Here is a 20,345-nt window from a genome sequence, read left to right on the forward strand (position 1 = left end):
CCGACTAAATTTAGTGCAAAATATATGGGAGCCCAGAGAGGCCACATAAAGCTTATACTTGATCGTAACCCCATAAACACGTTAAAATCGTGCAGCAGCAGGATTCCATTCAAACCAGTGAGTTTGGCGCTTTTGAGACATCATCTTACATTGAAAAAAAAACTTTTTAATTTTGCCGACGCGCATGGCTACTGCGATGCGCGCAGATCAGAAACCGGAGACTTTTTTTGTGTGGACTTTTGGACAAAATCAGAAGCCATTACCAAGGTGGAACCTGCTTTAAGAGTGCAGGTCGCATGCGTTCTTAAATGCAAGGTGTGGAGTTTTGTGTGTGTGTCTGACCTTGGTGATGTCTGATGCCTGGTACTCTGCCTAGCCAGTAACCCCCCACTTATTTTCAGCACACCAGCTGTCAGGAAACAGGGCATCATTTCATTCAAGACCAGGTTTATCTAGGCTTACTTCATTTAGGCTAGGCTTGCTTGTTAAATAATGCCTGTCATATTCAAGGTTTACAGATCTCCTGTAACAATTAATAATAGGTCAAGCAGGGATAGGAGAGGCGTGGGGAGGGCATTACAGAGACGGCAACCAAAATAATGACCAAAAAGGGAGGTGCCTAGGTGATTAAAATGTTAATAGGCTGCCAAAATTTATGCAATTATTTGATTAAGCCAATTAACTATTATTAATTGAAGGTCGTTTTGGAAAAATGAAGGCTTCCTTTCGGAATGATTAAATTCAAAAGCACATTCCACCCCCCTCCCAAATAACAATAGACATTCTAAAGCTAACGTTGTCAAAATGTTCTGAGTATGCAAGTGAGTAGTTGGCTATTTAAATTCCACTGTCGGAAATATTTATAATTACCACAGTTAACATTATTTGTATTTACCATAATTGACACCAAAAATCAAATGAGCCGTTTGAATAATCACAACCATCAACTGAACAAAGAAATATTAATTTATCAATAAACAAAATCATACATTTCAGACCTAGTCAATGACAGTATCGTGGAGTGCTGTGGTCCAATAGTGACAATGTTCGACCCATGTGCCATGGTATTTGGGTTCAAACCCTGACAGGAAACATGGTGCTTGTGTTCTTGGGCAAGACACTTTACTACAATTCCTTCTCTCCACCCAGGAGTATAAATGGGTACATGTGAGGGTAGAGACCAGATTGCACTGATCTCGGCTGCAGAAAAGTGGTCTCATGGCCTGATGAACAGGGGTAATAACTGTGAAGTGCTTTGAGACTTAGCTTTGGTGGAAAGCGAAGTGTCATCTGCTGCTGGTGAACAATTAGTTCAAATATTTTGATGTCATGTAAAACCCTTTTCCTACTACAACTATTTAAACTAGAGATATCCTGCCCAGGGTTTAGCCAGGGGTTCAATGTGCCTATGTTGGTTTCCCACTTGTTTTGAAATGGGAGTAATCCTACCCCGGGTTTACACGGTTTAATTTCCCATCCACCAGGAAATGTCAGAGTACTGCATGTGAGATGGCAAGCCAGCTGGTCTGAAAGACACCCAACTCAGTTTTTGACTGAAGTATGATCACCCCTTGGGTTTTATCACTCACCTTGAGTTAAACTTAAATGCATACATCATTTTGCTTTTCATGCATGTTGTTGTTTCCAATAATAACACCACTCAAAATCCAAAGAAGAATGTTCAAAATCTAATAAGTGGAAGTTTCAGCCCAGTGGATATTACACTTTTTTGAGAAAACAATGATAAACCACACACAACCTCTTTTGACCACGAATTGCGATTTCTTCTATGTAACTCTTTGTTTCCAAAAAATAAGTCAATTGACTGATCGTTGGAAATCACCTGCAGTTCTTGATTTTTTTTCTAAATGACAGCAAGCCACTAAAAGCCAGACAGAATAGTTTTACGGTGTGTTTAGTACCAGTACAATCTTTTTATACAAGTAAGATTTTTGACAATAATTTGGTAGGTTACGGTACTTTTGGGATAAAAGCAAATGATCCTAAATGTGCCTTGAACCCTGCTCACAAGCAAGGGTTAACAAACCCCTGGATGATGGCAAATTGTTTTTGTTTGTTTTTAACCAAAGTTTGAGGGGGGAAAGGGAATGAGTTTGTAAACCCAGGCCAACACAGGGGTTATTTTTGTAGTGACAGGTGTAGAAGCTTTGGATTGCTCAAAATGCATATTTCATGCATGTTTCATGCATGTTTCATGCATGGGACTTGGGATATGCTTGCATTTAAGTAAAAACAACCTCATTGGGATAAAACTGATTTGGCTGTGGACTTTTGATGAAAAGGTTACACCAACACACATACGGTATGTGCTGCTCCCTTTATGGTATGTGATCTAAGAGAGTCAAGATGATGTACTTCCACCTATACACCATTTCACACTATTGTATTGCCTATAGTACCCCTGGTGGTATTAACACGGGTCCAGTGTGAGCGGAACCAAGTCCCATCCAACACGGGTTGACGAGGCATGCCATTCACACGTACACTGGTTTATACATGTACACCGGTCGGCTGTAGATTTTGGATTTTCTACCTGGTTAGAGCCTCTTGACCCTGGGTTGAATTTTACCAGTGTACAGCGCCGCACCCGTGTAAAAGCCGTGGTGGATTCTTACTTGTATCAAAGGGGTTCTCAAAATCCCTGGGTTCAACTGGGTCCAACACAGGGATTTGGAGCGTGTGAAAGGGCCTAATTATGATTACTTTGCTTTCAATTGGCAGGATTTACTGCATACTCAGAATACAAGACCTGTGTGAATTCAGTTACGAATAACCTATGTGAGATCAAACTAAACTTCTAACTTTTGTCCTCACCTGAAAAACAATGTTCTCCGCTAAAAGAGGTCAAAAATTATTGAAAGGGATTACACTGTTACAATATTCCTTGTTACGGATGCACAAATTCACATGTATTACAGCAAAGACACGGTAAATTGAAAAACAAATTCTGGACTCTCTACTTGTCTGTACCAGCTAGTAGACTGTCCTGGGTTTTTTTTAAGTGCTTACATCGATATTACATTCAGGGTCAATTTAATCAACCATGGTCTTATTGCGGTGACAGACTGCAGTGTATATTGACCTAGAACAAATGCCTCTACAGGAAATTCACTTTTCTGGGGAGTCTCTCTGGATACAGGTCAGCAATATAGAGCCATCCACTGTCAGAGTGCGAAGCTAAAAAAAAATAAGCACTATAAGCACAATTAAGCTCAGAAACTGCCACAAGCAATATACATCCAGCGATGAAATGACGGGGTGAAATTATTTGTATCTGGGTGCTCAATAAAGTTTTCATGCTAAATAAGCAATTTAGCATCCAGATAAATATAATTTCCACCCAAATCAGTTTGCAAAAGCACATGTTCCTATTAAGCTGATTTTATTGTCCCTTTTTCAGAAAAAAAAAGCTGGAAATCAAGCACGTACCCTGTCCATCTGAGAATTCCAAGACATGCAATGGGATCATGGATATTGCTTCTAATGGGGTACCGAAGTGAAAACGTCACGCACACAATGTGTGTGAAAGACATTAGCGCGTGATTCAGCCCATGAACCAACACGTGCGTGTACTCCATTCGTTTGCACTACACTTTCTGGTTCTAAATGACATCACACTTCGGTACTCCATAAAAACTGACTGCAGTTTAAAGTTCCATTCCCCGTGCTCTTCAATAAATTCATTTTTTTTTCGATTAATAAATGTTCGACTTAATTGCTTGTGTTATTCCAACCAAAACCCCTCTTTTTGCCCCCTTTTTTGGATATGTCTGCAACCCTCTGAAAAAAGGTTTAAACAGATCCACTTTGTGAGTAGATCATGGGGCAGGAACCAGCCTACCTTATGAGAATCGAACCTGTAAAGTAATAATTCAATAACTAAACATGGACCGATTTTTTTTTTTGATCGAATTCTCATTCAAAAGTGAATAACTTTTGTCTTGCTAGAAAAATAGCAATTTAGGAATCTCTTTTTTCGGGATGAAACTTGAAAATAGCACAAGGAATGCATTTTTAAAACCAAGACTTGGTCTGGAATACTAGCTGCCAGTGATGTCTTCAGGAGTGTTGGGCTTTCGGCAGAGGAGCAACGGCTCAGACAAATGTCAACCAAAACCAAAAACCAAAAACAAATCAAAAAGAAACAATAACAATATTCTGTTAATTATTCCAAGGGGTGCAAAGTTTCTTTATCTTAACAATGACAATTTGATGCAAACTGCATTATGATTTATAGCAAAACAGACAGCGAAAAATAAATTCTGCAGAACATGGTTGAAATTCAGGCCATTGAACCATGAGCACTTTCAGGTTTGATGCAATTTCGAACTTGTTGGTAAACTATCCAGACATGTCTTCTCACTAACGTTCAGTAAGGGTATACCTAAACTGCATATTTATTGTCAAGGTACATGTATACTTGTAATTCTAGGGAGAGAAAAGGATTGAATTTATGCTCCTGTAGGCAGAGTTACATGTATCACCGGCAAAGGAATGCAAAAAAAACCCACCTGATTTATGCTTTTGAACAGATTCATTGATTTCCATTTTGGATTTTCGTCAGTTATGAGGATAGTAAATGTAAACAATTTTAAACCAGCAATGTAAAAAAAAAAAGGATTTGTATGAAGAAAAAAAAGTGTTTTGGTTTTGGTTTGTTTATTTATAGCCAGACTGTATGTCATAAAATATTCTTCCTTAAAGTGGTGTTAATGGGACAGCAAATTCATATGGGAATTTATGATGTCATAGAGAATTTATTCTCGGAATTTGCAACACTCGATCGAATTCAAACGTTGCTGAATTTCACCACAAATGCTTAAATTGAAGTCTAATTGCTTTCTATTCCTATCCACATGGAGAATGAACCGGAATATTTTCGGGGCTCAATATCTGTAACACTGTCACAATAAAACATGGAGAACGTAGACAAGTGGGGTTATGAAATCAATTTTTCAGGCTCCATAGCTTTCTCCGACCCCACTCCTGAGTCTACATTAACAGGGCATCGACCCAATTGTTCGAATAAGCACACAGAAATTGTCGCTCATATTTCAGACTGTCTCGGGAGTACATTACATCGTGAACTCTTGGCACCCCTCACTCGTGCGTACGCAATGTCAACGGCCTGGTTGAGATCCAAGGATCATGCATGACTCTGTCTTGTGATTTGCTCACCAAAGCTCTCCGGTTGATGTCAATGATCCTGTATGCATGAGGTAATGAAGGAGATGCTCCTTGGATGAATCACGGCTCAGGAGCGAGCCAAATGAAATCCCAAGAAGCCAGAGCAGAGTCACTATCCTGTACAATTCACAGGAATAGACGGGCCTTCGCACTGTATTCATCATGAACCTGGGTCTTCATCAACCATCAGTAAAAGGGTGTAACAGCCAGGAAGAATGTCACAGGGTCCGTTTTCAAAAGTCAACTTGATTAGTTCAACTACCGGTGTCCTGCATTCAGAAGCCAGAGCAGAGTCACTATTCTGCACAATTCACAGGAATACACAGGCCTTCGCACTGGATTTATCTTGAACCTGGGTATTCATCAACCATCAGTAAAGGGGTGTAACAGCCAGGAAGAATGTCACAGGGTCCGTTACCAAAAGTCAACTTGATTAGTTCAACTACAGGTATCCTGCATTCTTGCAGTGTACAGGGTGGTGCAAAAAGAAGGAAACCCACTTTTGACAGCAATTTTCACCTACTTGTTGAGCACATTTTAAAATTTTAATTTAATGGTATTAAATATTGATCTTTAAATATAAGTGACGAAAAAATGATTGCAAATGCATGTCTCTGAGATATTAGAGGACTGACTTGTGATTTACTTGTGACTGGGTTTGTGACCGGACTTATGATGTAATCAATTATAACAGTTAGTCCATTTAAAAGTTAATAACATTTCATGCTTGAATTTGCCCTTATTTGCTGACAACTTCTTGAAAACAAAAACACACAAAACTTGGCACCATGTCGTTCACTGCAAAGTACCACCTGAGGCTCTTTTCATCCACTAACTCAATGAAAATATACAAAATGAGGCCAAGGATTTAAAAACAATCAAATCACAACCCCTTAGGTATGAGAGTTCCAAGATGTTGGCCACATTTTTGCAGCAGAAAACCTCCATGGAAAAAAAGAGTAATACACACCACAAACTCCAAGCAGAAAAAAAGAATTCGCTTTTTTTCTATCAGTACATTTTCCACTGGCATGTTTTATGCCATCAACAAAAAACTTTTTTTTTCTTTTTTGGACATCTGCAACCCCTGTAAGAGGGGTTTTTTTTGGCACAAACAACTGATCTGCTTTGCGAGCAGACTAGGTACCAGTCCGTACATTATGGATACTGATTGTGGGACGGGAACCAGCCTAGCCTGTGAGTATGGAATTATTGTCCGGCAACCAATTATTGGAACTTGTATGTAATAATACAATAACTTAACATTGGCCAACTTATTTTGATCGATGTCTCATTCCAAAGTGAAAGACATTTATATTGAATTGGGAACACATCTTTAATTGATTACATTGTTTAAAACAAGAACACTGTGCAATAAATTGACTGTAATTTTCATTTGATACAACATGCCCCAAAAATGGTTGCCACAAACTTCATTGTACATAAGTCTGATTGTATAATTGCCTGCGGCAAACACTGTTTGAAATCTGGGTTGGGCCTACACAATAAATCAAATGGAATTAAATATGTTTTCACCAGAATAATACACTACTATAACATTGGATAATTTCCCAAAAATGAAATAAACTCAGCAATTCAACATGTTGGCCATAGTACCGGTGTATATATTGGCAACAAAATGAGAACTGAAGCTTCACTTGAAATTTTCAAGTGAAGCAATCTTCATAGTTAAAACGTTCAGATTTGACGTCAACTGCAACGTCCCGCCCATTTCAATTTCCCGCCCGCCTTCTTTATTTCAATGATTTTTATTTGGATTTTTTTTCCTGTAAATCATACATTTGCAATATATCTTGCAAATTTGGTCAACACATTGTCTTTATATTAGTTTCCTACAAAATTGTAGCTATGTAGAAAGGGTGACGGCTCTTTGGGACACAATTTTGTATCAGTAAAAGAGTCAAGAAAATAGAAGAATCCATGTACCGTCCAAGAAAATCTGCCAGCTTGGGGAAAAAAATAGGTGGGGGGGGGGGCTGCCTCCTTCATTTAAAAAAAGTCTGGATGATAAACCATGTTTTTATATTTAAAAAAAAACCCACCAATATTAAACTTCAACTTTCACTCCTTACCTCTTTTATGCGCTCGGTTGTGCCTTTTTTAGCTTTGCGCAGTGGGAATTGACTTGTTGAAGCAGTGAGTCAGTCAGGCCGCAGCATTCGTCCCATTTGTTCTTCTCCGGACTGGTCAGACTGTTGAGGTTCTCAGCGTATCGAAGAACAGCCTTCAAAAACCTGGGAGAACATTGTAATAATAATAATGTGTATTTATAAAGACCAAGTTTCCACCAGTTTTGGTGCTGAAGGTGCTACATCATTATTACCCTGCTCGCTGGGCCAATAAAACATTGCAAAGACAATCTCAGCTCCCTGGGGAGTATACAGCTCGATGATGCCATTTCGGCGCAAAGCAGCTAAAATCAACCACACTAACCATCTCTGCCCTCACAGGTACCCAGTTACTCCGAGGTGGGGAGAAGCAATGAGTGACGAAGTGCCTTGCCCAAAGACACACGCACTGCAAAACCCAGGCTGGACTCGAACCACAACCTGCAGAATTTACATCCTAATCCAGAGTTAAAAGATTTGTTTGGTTACAAATTTGCGATCGTGCTGTTTAAAACAAAACAAACTGCCGGGCGCATACCTATGTTCCCCAATACCGATGTTCCCAATACCGATGTTCCCCGAAATCCTTACCCTATAACCCTAACCCTAACCCTAATCCTAATGATCTCGGGGAACATCGGTATTGGGGAACATCGGGTAGACCCCCAAACTGCCATACCTAATTATGGGATCTCTTTGAGTGAAAACATTTCTGTTCTTGTTAAGGCCATAGCACCACACACACATACATAAAGTAATTAGTACTATTAATGCCTATGACCGAGAAACAACATGGTGACGCCAAAGTATGTACCAAAATAATTAATAATTCTCAGTACCCGTAATGCCATGGTGATGTCCAGCACACCCAACACAAATAAGTTCTTGCGTAATTCCCTGATGCACATATTAATTACACCTAGATTATTCAAGCTACATTTAACTACCACTCCGTCTGACGTCATTTGCAACATCAATAATGATGGCATGCAAAGGTTAACACTCAGACAAAAAAAAAAAAAAAAAATCCTTTCAGGATTGTTAATTCTTTTTTAGGGCAGCACTTAAGTTCACTTATTGACAAGGATCCTGTTTACGCAGGACACAACTGCAAAATCAATAATAATACAAAGAAATGTATAATTTGAAGCTCATGGTACGTAAAAGAAAGACAGGCAGTTAACTTAGGGAGATTTCCTTTCTTTAAAAAAATACCTGACTGAATTAGGTGCAAGCCTGTGAAGTATCAATAAAAGCCAGCCCGAAACAGCAGCCAATTTCACGAAACGGTGCGTACATGTAACTTACGTCATGCGTAGGACTTACGCAACATATTTATTGCACAGCTGCGCAATAAACTTACGATCGATTTAACAAAACTTGGCGTAGCTGCGCAATGTTTAAAAAGATCTAAACATCTTGGACAAGGATAGTGACAGCATTCACAACGACTGTTTGTGTATGATTTTGTTAAAAACAGTCATTGAATCACCTCCATCCACCATTCTGAAAATGTTTTTGTGCGACTTTCTTTGGAACCGTGCGACAACTCTAACAATTCTAAAATAGCAAATCTTATACTTCAAGCACAAAGCTGTGAGTGTCTTGTATCAACCTTGATAAGTTGTGCTGGTAAAAAAGGGTCATTTTCAGTCGCTACTCCACAACATACGCCACCTGCCGGTAAAATGATTGCGCAGGTTACGCCATAATTTGTTGCGCAAGTCCCACAAGGGCGGATCTAGAACACAATTTGGGAGGGGGGGGGGGCCAAAAAAAAATTGGTCTCCCAAAAATTGGTTTAAAAAAATTACGGCATGAGGTTTGGGGCCCGCTCAAGGGGCCCAAACATTTTTTGGATTCTAGATGTTCAGTGGTGCGATCTGAGGCAATTTCTGGCCACTTTAACCAATTTTTTTTAGGAAAAGATGGTGGTGTATGCAGTGCCTGCCTTTATTGCGACGTCACTTCAAAAAATTTAAAAAATTGGGGTTCATTTGGGGGGGGGGGGGGCAGGCCCCCTGTTGGCCCCCCCCCCCCTTGGATCCGCCCTTGAAGTCGCAGACTTACGTAGTATGAAACGTTTGTGACATTGTCATACCTGTAATGTTGTGCAGCGTGAAATGTTGCATAAATTGCACAATAAATTGTGCCGCAAGTGGACTTATGCCATTGCGTCAATTTTCGTGAAATGGCCTGCAGTTCTTGCATTTTGTTTTCTAACTTGATCAGCACAAAGTGCCAGTTACAAAGCTTCATGGTGGATTTGGAAATAGAATGTACCTTTTCATGTCAATTCTGGGAGGACTATGACAGGCAATTCTAAAAAAAAAAATTTAAAAAAACATAAGGAAAATCAATAAAAGGTTGAGGGAAGAATCATGATAGCGTAACTTACTTGAGAAGAAATTCAGCTTCCTTAGAAGCACAGCACGAGATGCTGTAAAGATTTCTGAGTTGACAGAGCAGTATCAGCGCGACCAGCCTCAGGCCACAGGACACTCTGGGTATGCTGCAATTAACCAGACAATAACTCCATCAATCCAAGAATTGGGCAAGACATTCAAAAAGTATGACCTCAACTTGACTGTCAAATGAACTAGCTGTGGAGGGACATCCCGACATTAGTGCTTATTCAAGCACAAAAAAAGGCTTTTAGCATTTGTATTAAAGTGTATTACATTGTCTATACTCCTCCATAAAATCAATAAAACCATTGAGTGCTTGGGCGGTTTGAGGCGGTATGAGGAGTTACAGGCAGGGAGGTATGGGACAGTATGAGGGCTAATGGGTTAATGTCATAACCTCCCATCAGGGCGGAGATTGGTGAATATGAAAAAAATCCATGAAATTATCGATACTGAGGACCCTAGTGCAGTGTAGGGTCTGTTGTTTGTGTCTGTATCTGACTATATTTACTTGCTTCTTAGTTTGGTTTGCTCCCCTTTTTTTTATTACGAGCTTTTGTTTACTCAGTGTTTCTGTCTCTCGTTATATAGTTTTTCCTGGTAATTTAGATTTTTGTTACCACATTTCTGCCTTTTTCTTGTTTCTAATGGCTTGTTGTTCAGTGTTGCATTAAACATTGTTTTTTTTATACATTTTGTGCTTAGTTTTTATGCATTTTACTTGTTTGGTTTGGTGTTTTGGCTTTTTAAAGTTTTTGGTTGGAATTGTTTTCTTTTGGCATAGTAACTTGCATTCTAGTTTCGTTTGCTTCCGTGTTTTAGTACTTGTCACTGTATAGCACTTTAAGTTACTTTCTAATTTCCATCTTAGTATTTTCATCGCCTATAGGTTTTAGAGTTTTTATTGTGAGGCGCTTTGAGGTATTTTTACATAAAGCGCCATATAAATGCCTTTATTATTATTATTATTATTAAAGACAGCCCTTAGAATACCCACTTATTTTGTTCTACGTAGAGGTAAAAACACCTTTGAATAAAACCTCAGGAATTCCAGATTTCAAAAGGGATTCTTTACAAATCCTGAAATCAGGAAAAATCCTGACAAAATAATCCTGAAATCAGAAAAAAAATCCCGACAAATTTCACCCCTCCACCCATACATTGATTGGCCAGAATGCATCATCATGTCGTATTTTTGAAAAAAAATTGCTCAAGTTTCCAAGCCAAGCAATTTTTTTTTGCTTTACCATGCTGAATGTATGCACACAGTGTGAAAAGGCCCTTAATAAGACCCTGTCTCAATTCATATCCGGGCCGAGTTCTGGACAAGAAGCGGGCAGAATCATTCACCTTGTCCAGAAGAAGCTCCGCATCTGTCCTGGACATGTTCCAGGGAAATTTTCATTAGCAACTGCTTGACACTGTCACTAATACTGATATCTTCATTGTGAGAAGGTTACAGGGAAGTTGTTCAGAATCCTGCAACCTTTACCCGATAAAATGTCCACAACTTGTTCAGAACTCAGTCCGGATATGAATTGAGAAGGGCCCTAGGAGGTTGGCCGGGGAATGACAAGATTGTTCACAAAGGCTAAGATATCATAAAAAAAACCAAAAAATGCTTCGTGTTTAGGTCCCTGGAATGGGTCCATCCAAAAGCAAGGATTACATTGTTAAGTTCATGGAAAAATGTGATTCACAAAAAAAGTAAAATTGATTTGTGTACATCACCTACAATCATTCTCAAAATGGCGGAGTACCCTTCAAGTAAATTTACCAGAGGTTCAAAATTATCATAAAGCTGATTATCAAGAGTCTTGCATATAATTTGTGATCTGCAAAAAAAGCTTTTAGCCTATATTCCCTTCGTCCATGTTCTCAGCATTGTTCACATCAATTGAGATTACAATTTGGCAGTAAACTTGATACTCTTAAAGAACGCAACTACTAAAAAATTGATGAAAATCCACAGAAAAAGAGTACAAAGAGAATAAAACCTTCCAAATGAGTGATGCATACAAATGCATTTCGGGGTTAGATTCTATCTGGGGACACAACCTGCAGTGCAGGAGTTTAAACATGACACATTTAATTGATTGGTTGCATTCGACTGCACGGTTGACTCGTCCTACTCAGAGCACAGCAAGGCCACGCCTGAAGAGGCTACGGCTTCCCAAGCCAATGGAAGCACCTAAGCCACTTCTCATTAACGTGTGTGTTAATTGACAGCCGTAGCCAAGTACTTTGGACATGGCCTGAGGTCCCTGGACTCCCTGAATAATCAAATTGCTGCAAAGAGCGGGTGAAACATCGCCGGTTAAAGACAGACCCAAGACATCCAAATGAGAGGCCTGGAGAGGGAGGTGAAAAACAGTAGGAGGTCGATGTGTCTGGTAATTGGAAGTACAAAGTGTGCCCAAAAAAAGTGCAACATTCAAAAAACAAATAATTAAAACTGTATAATATTTTTTCTTTTGACTATTTCCCAATCCATTCCTTTTTACCCCATTCCATTGAGGTCCCTATATCCAGAAATACAATCATTTAAGTGAAAGGGTGTCAATCTTACTTGGTAGTCTCACCTGGACATGCTGAATCTGGGTTAAGCATTGAAGTTGGTGACATCACAGGTGAGAGTGGGCGAAGTTAAATTTACACCCTTTCACTTAATTGATTGTATTTCTGGATCTAGGGACCCAAATGAAATGGGGTAAAAAAAAAAAAGAGTGGATTGAAATATAGTCAAGCTTTTATCATTTCGTTAAAAAAAATTTAAACAGTTTGAATTATTTGTTTTCTAAATGCTGCACTTTTTTGGCACACTCGGTATTCTGATGAGATGGAAATAGGACAGGGGATATAGTGATACAGGACACTGGACAAATATAGTTTTTTGAATCAGCCTCAATGATTGGCCGATCCATTCAGCCCCACCCCACAGCATTTTGACCAATCACAACCGTGATTAGTGTTTGAAATGCGTGCACATTAGCCTGGCATGCTTTCACGTGCCTATAACGTGCGTGATTGGAACAAGCAGTGTTGGTTTTGGAGAGGCACATGTGTTGATGCCCGTGTGCACAAGGGGCGGAGCCTAATGGAGGGGTCTATAATATACCAATTACAGGCCTCACAGTGCCCCTCTTCTTCAACAGAAAGGCTTTTAAATAGGTTTTGAAAATCAAAATATACGTTTATAAACGTTTCTAAGTTCAGATAAGCATTTATAAGTTTTTATGGTGCAAAATCGTGCACTTTTCAGAAAGAGAATGCAGAAATATAGCAAATTGCTTACCACAACTTCTCCACACTAAATAGTTACCTTAACGCAGCTCTGAAACACTTGTCAAAGAATCTCAGAGAGGTATACATGTATATTGACAATGTGGTTATTTTGGCAATTTAAATAAAACTGTGGGTCAAAAGGGTTTTTTAAAGCTCTGGCAGGAGCTTCTACATGCCACTTGGTGGTCGGTCGGTCTTTCCCCGGAAAATTGACCAAAAGTTTTTAAGTTTCCCATAAAATATACCTACAAAATTTTAATTTTCAAAACAAGCAAACAAAATAAATTTAATACTTAACAAAAATAACAATTGGACAGCTGTTTATGCAAAGTTTGTAAATGGAGGACAAATATGTGCAGTAATGTTATAGTCACGTGGTATTTATCACAAATCGCTATCTATCTAGGTATAAATCTAAAGTTTGGTGTTCCATATGTGCCATTGGTGTCGCATTTTTGGGCATCACATTTTTAAGCTCCGACTATCATTTTGATAATTTCATGCAAGACTTTCATGCAGGATGGCCAGAGCTTATTGTACACTCGCAGTTGTTTACATTTTCTTTTATAAATGTTCAAATGTATGGCAGAATGAAAATAGGTCTTTATAGGTTTTATGCATTGTACAGGTTTTGCTGTGAGGCCTGCAATTATGATTGTGACGTGATGCGGGGACGTTCAGCAAGTGTTCAATTAAGATCCCACCTGATCAGGCCTGCTTCGCTCATTAACAGATGTGTGGTCAAGCTTCTTTCTACTATTGATCTTTAATTTTTGTCGTTGTTTTTTGAGGGGGTTATGGAACACTATGAAAAGATGCCACCAAATAATTCAAGGACTTCTTTTCATTTTGTAAGTTTTTCATATGCATGAGAAAGGGCACACTCATGAGCTTTTCATTTAAGATGTAGGTAAACCACTTAGCTTGACATCCATTATTCAGATGAATTAAATATTTGTGAAATTGGTGAAATCACTGAATTTTGTAAATATATATTTTGAGGGCCGTTTCAGACTAATTATATTACGTTTAGTTAAACAACAATTATTAAACAGTCCCAAGAACAAAATCTGCTGAGAAAAAACTCCTATTCTATTGACCGGCTGGTGGAAATCAAACATACCTTAATTATCCCTCAAAACTAACACCTCTTGAAATAATTCAGATGTGATTTCTACTCACAAAATATCTATCAAAGTGGGACAGCAACAATGTAACTGCCAGAGAATGCGAGTTACGCAAATTGTTTTGCTTCTTTAAACTTTTATCTCTCTTTGCCTGAAAGGTAAACGACTTAGTTTTACAGTGAACTGGGGGCCATGTGCACATAATTTCTCTAGCAATTTAAGGATATATATATCTTCAAGCGTCCTTACACTCTGAAATTGAGGAACAAAATTGGCAGATTTACGGGTTGCAAATTTTTATGTTGCATTGACGTCACTCTAACCTGAAAACACATTTATTGACTTTGTCTTCTTACTCTTGGAATCCTAACACTGCCTGGTATGCACGTTCTATTAAAGCTTTCGTGCAAAAATGAAATCATACTTCACCGTTTTTTGGACGGAATACACTTGGACGAGATCAGCGCATTCTGGTCTCTACCTTCACAGGTACCCATTTATACTCCTGGGTGGAGAGAGGCAAGTGTAGTATAACGTCTTGCCTAAGAACACAAGCACCATGTTACCCATCAGGGTTCAAACCCACCTACCACAGCACGTGAGTCGAGCACCATACCCATTGGACCAGAGCACTCCACAGCACCAGTGAATTGACCTTGGCATCCCCCTTCAAGACTCCCCTGACCACGACCATGTGCTGTGTAGTTTGGGGGGGGGGGGGTTATCACCGTATCACTCTAGTCTGGGGACGCTGTTCAAACCTGTTTGTTACACACACATTATAATATACCCACCCACTCTTGTTTTACTATATTCCCAAAGACAATGCTTTGTGTTTCCCTTTGTCCCTGTAATATAACACTTTCCCATAGACTAAGCACACAAACCTACTACAGAGGACCGTTTTGAACAAAAGACCCAACTCCCGAGGACTGAAAGGATCTGTTGTTCTCCCTTTGTGTGTCTGTCCTCGGGGGTTATGTAGAGTACATGTTTACAAGTACTCTTTACTCCTATTCTACCAACACACTGTTGCTTTTTAAACTTTTTTTGCAAACATCAAAAAAAAATTCCAAGTTATTACAAATACCTTACTTGATGACTGTAAGTGAACAATATTTTCAAGCATTCTGTAAAATCATGACACCTGGTGTGCCATCCTTTTAAAGAAAAGTGGAATTTGTGCATCAATTTTCAATGATGGTCGGCCAAACTAACTTTTTTTAAAATACTGCCCCCAATTTACCAAAGTTAGTACATAATTTGTTTGCAACCATTTACACATCTGTAAACGGGTGCAAGCCAGCTAGTCTGGTTCCCTGACTTGAAAATCCCCAATATCTATAAATTGCTCTGTTTCATCTGAAGTAGGGTCAAGGAACCAGACTACAAGAAGAGCATTTTTTTTTCTTGGGTTTTCCAGCATCTATGAACACAAAACTTTAATCAGGTTAGTCTAACAATATTCGCTATGAAATACTAACCCCCAAATCCATCCATTTCTGAAAATTACAGCAAAAGCAAATGTTGTATATCACTTTTAAGTGAAAAGGGTGATAGACAGGCAATATCTTATTGTCCTTTGCATCTCCCACCCTCAGTTTTATAGGGGATTTCCCCCCCTCCCCCCCCCCCCCCACTCGATCCTCCCATTTCCCCAAGGATCATTGTCCATAATCTAAAATATTAACAAAATTAATAACCAACAGTCAAAGAATTTTCTGAAATTGGGGTGGACTCCATGTCTCTGCAGAGGGGATTAAAAAATGAGAGGGGCAAATTGAAAACTTCTGAAGAGCCCCTAGTGGGAAATTTATGACAATGGACAGGAAAGCCTTTATGTTTTTAACATTAATATTCCAATAAATTTTCATAAATGCTCGAGGGTCCTATCCATAAGCCCACGTTTTACTGCACGTGGATCTGTAATTAACATCAAGGTAAAATGGTGAATCACCCCATTAAAATTCTTTCAGGGGAGCCAGATCAAATTCACAAAAAAACCTTGAAGACTCCTTCATCATTCCCCAGGGTCATGTTAACTCTTCTTCCTAAGGAACTGCCTAGACATGTCATTTGAGACAGCCCAATTCTTTTTGTATAATCTTATCCTGGCCAAGTCATAAATTGATTTGTCGGTAACTTGACTCTCTGAACTCGAGGATGCACACTCCACAGTCCTGCTGCAGTAGGAATGCCTGATATTTGATCACTCCTTGTTTAGAATGGTATATATTTTGAATTTTTGAAAGGAATATGAGAGGGAACATTATTGGGGGGAGTTAAAAGGGGTATAAGCGCTTCAGCAGAAGTCATGGACAGGACAGGATGGAAATTCTGCCCGGAACTAACTTGTAGAGACACAACTTTACATGAATTAGCAATGCACTCCATAAGAATAAGTTTCCGGTTGCGCCATGAAACAAATCTCTTTTTGGGGGGCTGTGAGGTTCCGTTACATGGTCCGACCGTAAACTTACTCATAATTCTCTCTTCAACATGCAAACCTTCAAATCTTAATGCACTCAATGCAAACTTCTTTCACTCTAATGGACCTGTGAACTAATATTTTTTCTGGGGGATTGGGGTGGGGGACAAGAATACAGTGGTGCACCAACCAGGTGGCTGACCACCCTTGCAATTTTTTTTTTAAAATATGGGGGCATGATCTAACTTAATGGTAGGGGCACTTTCTTTCCCCCTTTTTTTTACGAATCAGTTGAAGGAAACGGGATGATTAGACTACAAAAACAATGTAACAACAGTTGTCTCTGCTCCTTCTCTGGTTTAATTTTGTTTTACTGGATCCGCTGGTGGACACTTTGTAATTTTTTTTTTTTTTTCAAATGGATCCAAAAGTGGGGAGAGATCAAACCTGATGATTTCCACAAATGGAGGGGGGAGGTGGTGCCCTATCACACACAAAAAACAAGACAAACCAATTTTACCCCACTGCAATGTACATTTTTCAATAAAACTGTTTTGTTTTTGTTTTTGTAAGGTGACTTTTTCATTGGGAGACGTAACCAAAAAACAGGATTTATTGGGTAATACAAAAGTATAAAACTGTGTGTTTTTGTGTGAGCTGTCACTGATTGTCGTTTACTGATTTTTTTTAACTTCTATACTTTTATAGTGTTTTTATCCACCACCCCCCCCCCAAAAAAGGAACACAGTGTGAGACTGTATATAGATCTTTCTTTTGTTTGTAAACACTTAGCACTATTTGTATGGTCGGCCTTCAGTTTATACACAAAATTCCCACCCTGGTTGGCAACAATATTTGTCCAAAAAACATTCACTACCTCTGCCCATCAGACGGAGGAAACTTGTCTTCATGTTTGGCAGTTGAATTTTGGTCGAGCAGAGAATTCACAATTAATACAAATCATGGCACGGTACCTTGAAAACTTTGTGATTTATTGTTTTGTTTTGGACCAAGCCTGCAATAGTTGGCCGACCACGGATTGGCAAAAAAAGTTAAGCTGTGACATGGCAATGAAAGGTTTAACAGACTCTATGCATGAACACTAGATGGTGATATGTGACCATTCATGAAACCTTTGTAGGGAAGGGGGGGGGGGGATTGTGTAGGCCCGTTGGTTCGCATGTGTATGGCAGGAAGTACACACAACTCAATTTATTAAAATGTACACAATCCCTGTCGTCTTCATACAGCAGCTATAGACAAATCCTGCGGCAGCCAGTTTCTGCAGTGGCGCAAGGCTCGTGCGAGTTGTGCTCAGGTAGAACACACGCACACCAGACTCCTTCGACCAATAGGAACACCAAAATGCACGTGCGCCTCGTCTTTAAGAACACAGGCAGCATGCGAGTGAGCCTGACACCACTGCAGTAAAAGCTTCTAATTCTGGTCGCCGGATTCCACTATATGTTCATGAGTCCTATATAACTCTGTCTGTGAAACCACGAAGGGGGTAATTCTGCAAAGAGTCCAGAGGCAGACAGCACATTTTTAAAAAAACTGAAGCGGTTTTTTAGAGGACACAGGTTCAACTCCCACTTTATTCAATATCCTTAGTCCCAAAAAATGCAATTTACCTAAAATGCTAATAATCAAGCGTTTCTCACCAGTTGAGCAGCCTTGTGTAGTTGGCTCGCTGTCGTGACCTGAGTTCCTTGGCTTTGTATTGTTGGTACCGCAATTCGGCCATGTCCTTCACATTACGGCAAGACGCTAAACACTGGGCAGTGATTCGTCGCAGTAAGGATACGACTTCAAGTTCTCTTCGGGGCCTGAGGTGACGAATAATAAACGGATGATAAAAAACTCGCTTTGACATTTTAACCCTAACCCTCCTCAATCCTCCAAAATCCTCCTTGTGGTTTTAAAGGATTTTGGAGGATTGAGGCTGAATGGTATTTTTCAGAAAAGGATTTTGGAGGATTGAGGCTGAATGGTATTTTTTCAAAAAAGGATTTTGGAGGATTGAGGCTGAATGGTATTTTGAGGCAGGACTGTCTGACGATGTTGAAGGATTGAGGGGCTGGGTACCCTTCATTTGAACATAAGTGCAACATTTTTGGATAAGGAGGATTTTGGAGGATTGAGGATGAATGCATTTTAAGGCAGGACTGTCTGAAAATTTTGAAGAATTTAGGCACTGTTGTAAAATTTTGGAGGATTTTGGAGGATTGAGGATGGTTCCTAGCAAAAAGGCCTAGGGGGTTAGGGTTAACTCAAGACCCCAAAACTGGGATAAATACATATTCAAGTAATCAGGACCCAATCGTAGCAACGTGGATATTTTTGTTTAAATTGTGTTGCTCAAGACTGAGTAAGTTTACTACAGCCTGATTCTGTTTTGCCAGTTTTCCTGCAATCAAAGTTTCGGTCTTTTCCCCACGTGTATACCTCACATGCTCTTCTAAATTGTATTCTTTACAAAAATAATGATAAACGTTTGTAATATTTAAACAATTCTGGCTGCTCATTCGATGATGTTAATTAACCCTAAGGGTCGCTACAAAACAAATGTGAAATCTCTTGGGTACTTCTGAATGAGACTTAAAAATTACCTGAACAAAGTTTTTCCTATTGATTCAGACACACAGATGACTAGAGGCTCGAGTTCAGCAAAAGGCATCATTACACTGGAATTGAAATCAAAATAAAATGAAATCATTTGCATCTCTTCAAAACATACATTCTTTACTATAAGGAAGAAAATAGCAAAGAATTTTGCTTGAAATTTCTTGATTGAAATTTCTTTATATAATAACATGTTGAAATTTCTTTATATAAATGCATGCAAGAATAAATTCAATTTCCATTAGTAATTTCAATGCTGTATTCACACTTACTTCATTTGGCAACAACTGTGTGGGAAGCACCTCCTTCAATTTCAAATTCGCCCCCAAAAAAATGAGATTTAGAGAACAGTGTTAAAATATTAAGAGGCAAAAAATTTGAATTTTGAAGTCTGATTCATTCTCACCACTGTAAAAGGTCTTCAGTTGCTCCGGGCATGCCTTCATGCAATGCGAGTAAACTACTTGCTGCATCGCGTGCCGATTGGTCGCTACCAGTTTCTGTGCTTGACCAGGTCTGGTACCCGATATCCCCCGATTCGTCTGGCCTGCTTATTCCAACCCATTGCGACAGAGATTCTAGGAAGGTCAGGAGCTCTCTCTTGAGGAGTGATACTGGGTGGAACAGCGGGGCGTAGTCTTCGGCAGTCATTTTTATCCTACTGAACAGGGGTATCTAAGAAGACACACAATAGATTCGGTGTTTTAACAGAAATCTTTGCAATTGAAGCAGGTCCAGAGGTTTGTTTTGAATCCTGGCTCAATTGAACTTTCCTTGGTTCAAGCAAAACTTAATCAGTTCAAAACCAGTTCCTTTACATTGTTAGATCGTAACATGGTGATGGTTTAAACCTAGTCCAACTAAAGAGCATTTGGGTTTTTTTGGTCGTGGGGAGGGGGTTCAACATCCAACCTCTACATATCATAATTAAATTATGTAATTAAATTATGGTAAAATGTTAACCGAACTTCTACACTTGTAAGAGAAAAACGATCAACATAAAGCACAAGATTTTGATACCCTGCATCAAAAATTTGAGTCCCTTTTACGTAAAATTTACGTCAAAATGTCTGCAAGACACCCGTCTAAAACTCACAGACTCTTGGTACAAAAACCTAATTGTGAGGTGAAGATA

The 20,345-nt window shown here is 39.2% G+C and overlaps 1 protein-coding gene across 1 annotated transcript in view; it reads right to left on the reverse strand.

The window, feature by feature from the left end:
- The window catches only part of LOC119728426 (endoplasmic reticulum membrane-associated RNA degradation protein-like), a 49,517-nt gene that overhangs the window by 14,856 nt on the left and 14,316 nt on the right, over positions 1–20,345 (reverse strand). Inside the window, exons 13-17 of the mRNA XM_038200655.1 lie at positions 19,617–19,885; positions 19,198–19,272; positions 18,250–18,414; positions 9,736–9,849; positions 7,302–7,463 (exon numbers count right to left, since the gene is read on the reverse strand). Coding sequence (XP_038056583.1) covers positions 7,307–7,463; positions 9,736–9,849; positions 18,250–18,414; positions 19,198–19,272; positions 19,617–19,885 — 780 coding nt within the window. The 3' untranslated portion in view covers positions 7,302–7,306. The remainder of the gene's footprint in view (positions 1–7,301; positions 7,464–9,735; positions 9,850–18,249; positions 18,415–19,197; positions 19,273–19,616; positions 19,886–20,345) is intronic.

Source organism: Patiria miniata, unplaced genomic scaffold (genome assembly GCF_015706575.1).
Source record: "Patiria miniata isolate m_02_andy unplaced genomic scaffold, ASM1570657v1 HiC_scaffold_20, whole genome shotgun sequence".
Taxonomy (NCBI): domain Eukaryota; kingdom Metazoa; phylum Echinodermata; class Asteroidea; order Valvatida; family Asterinidae; genus Patiria; species Patiria miniata.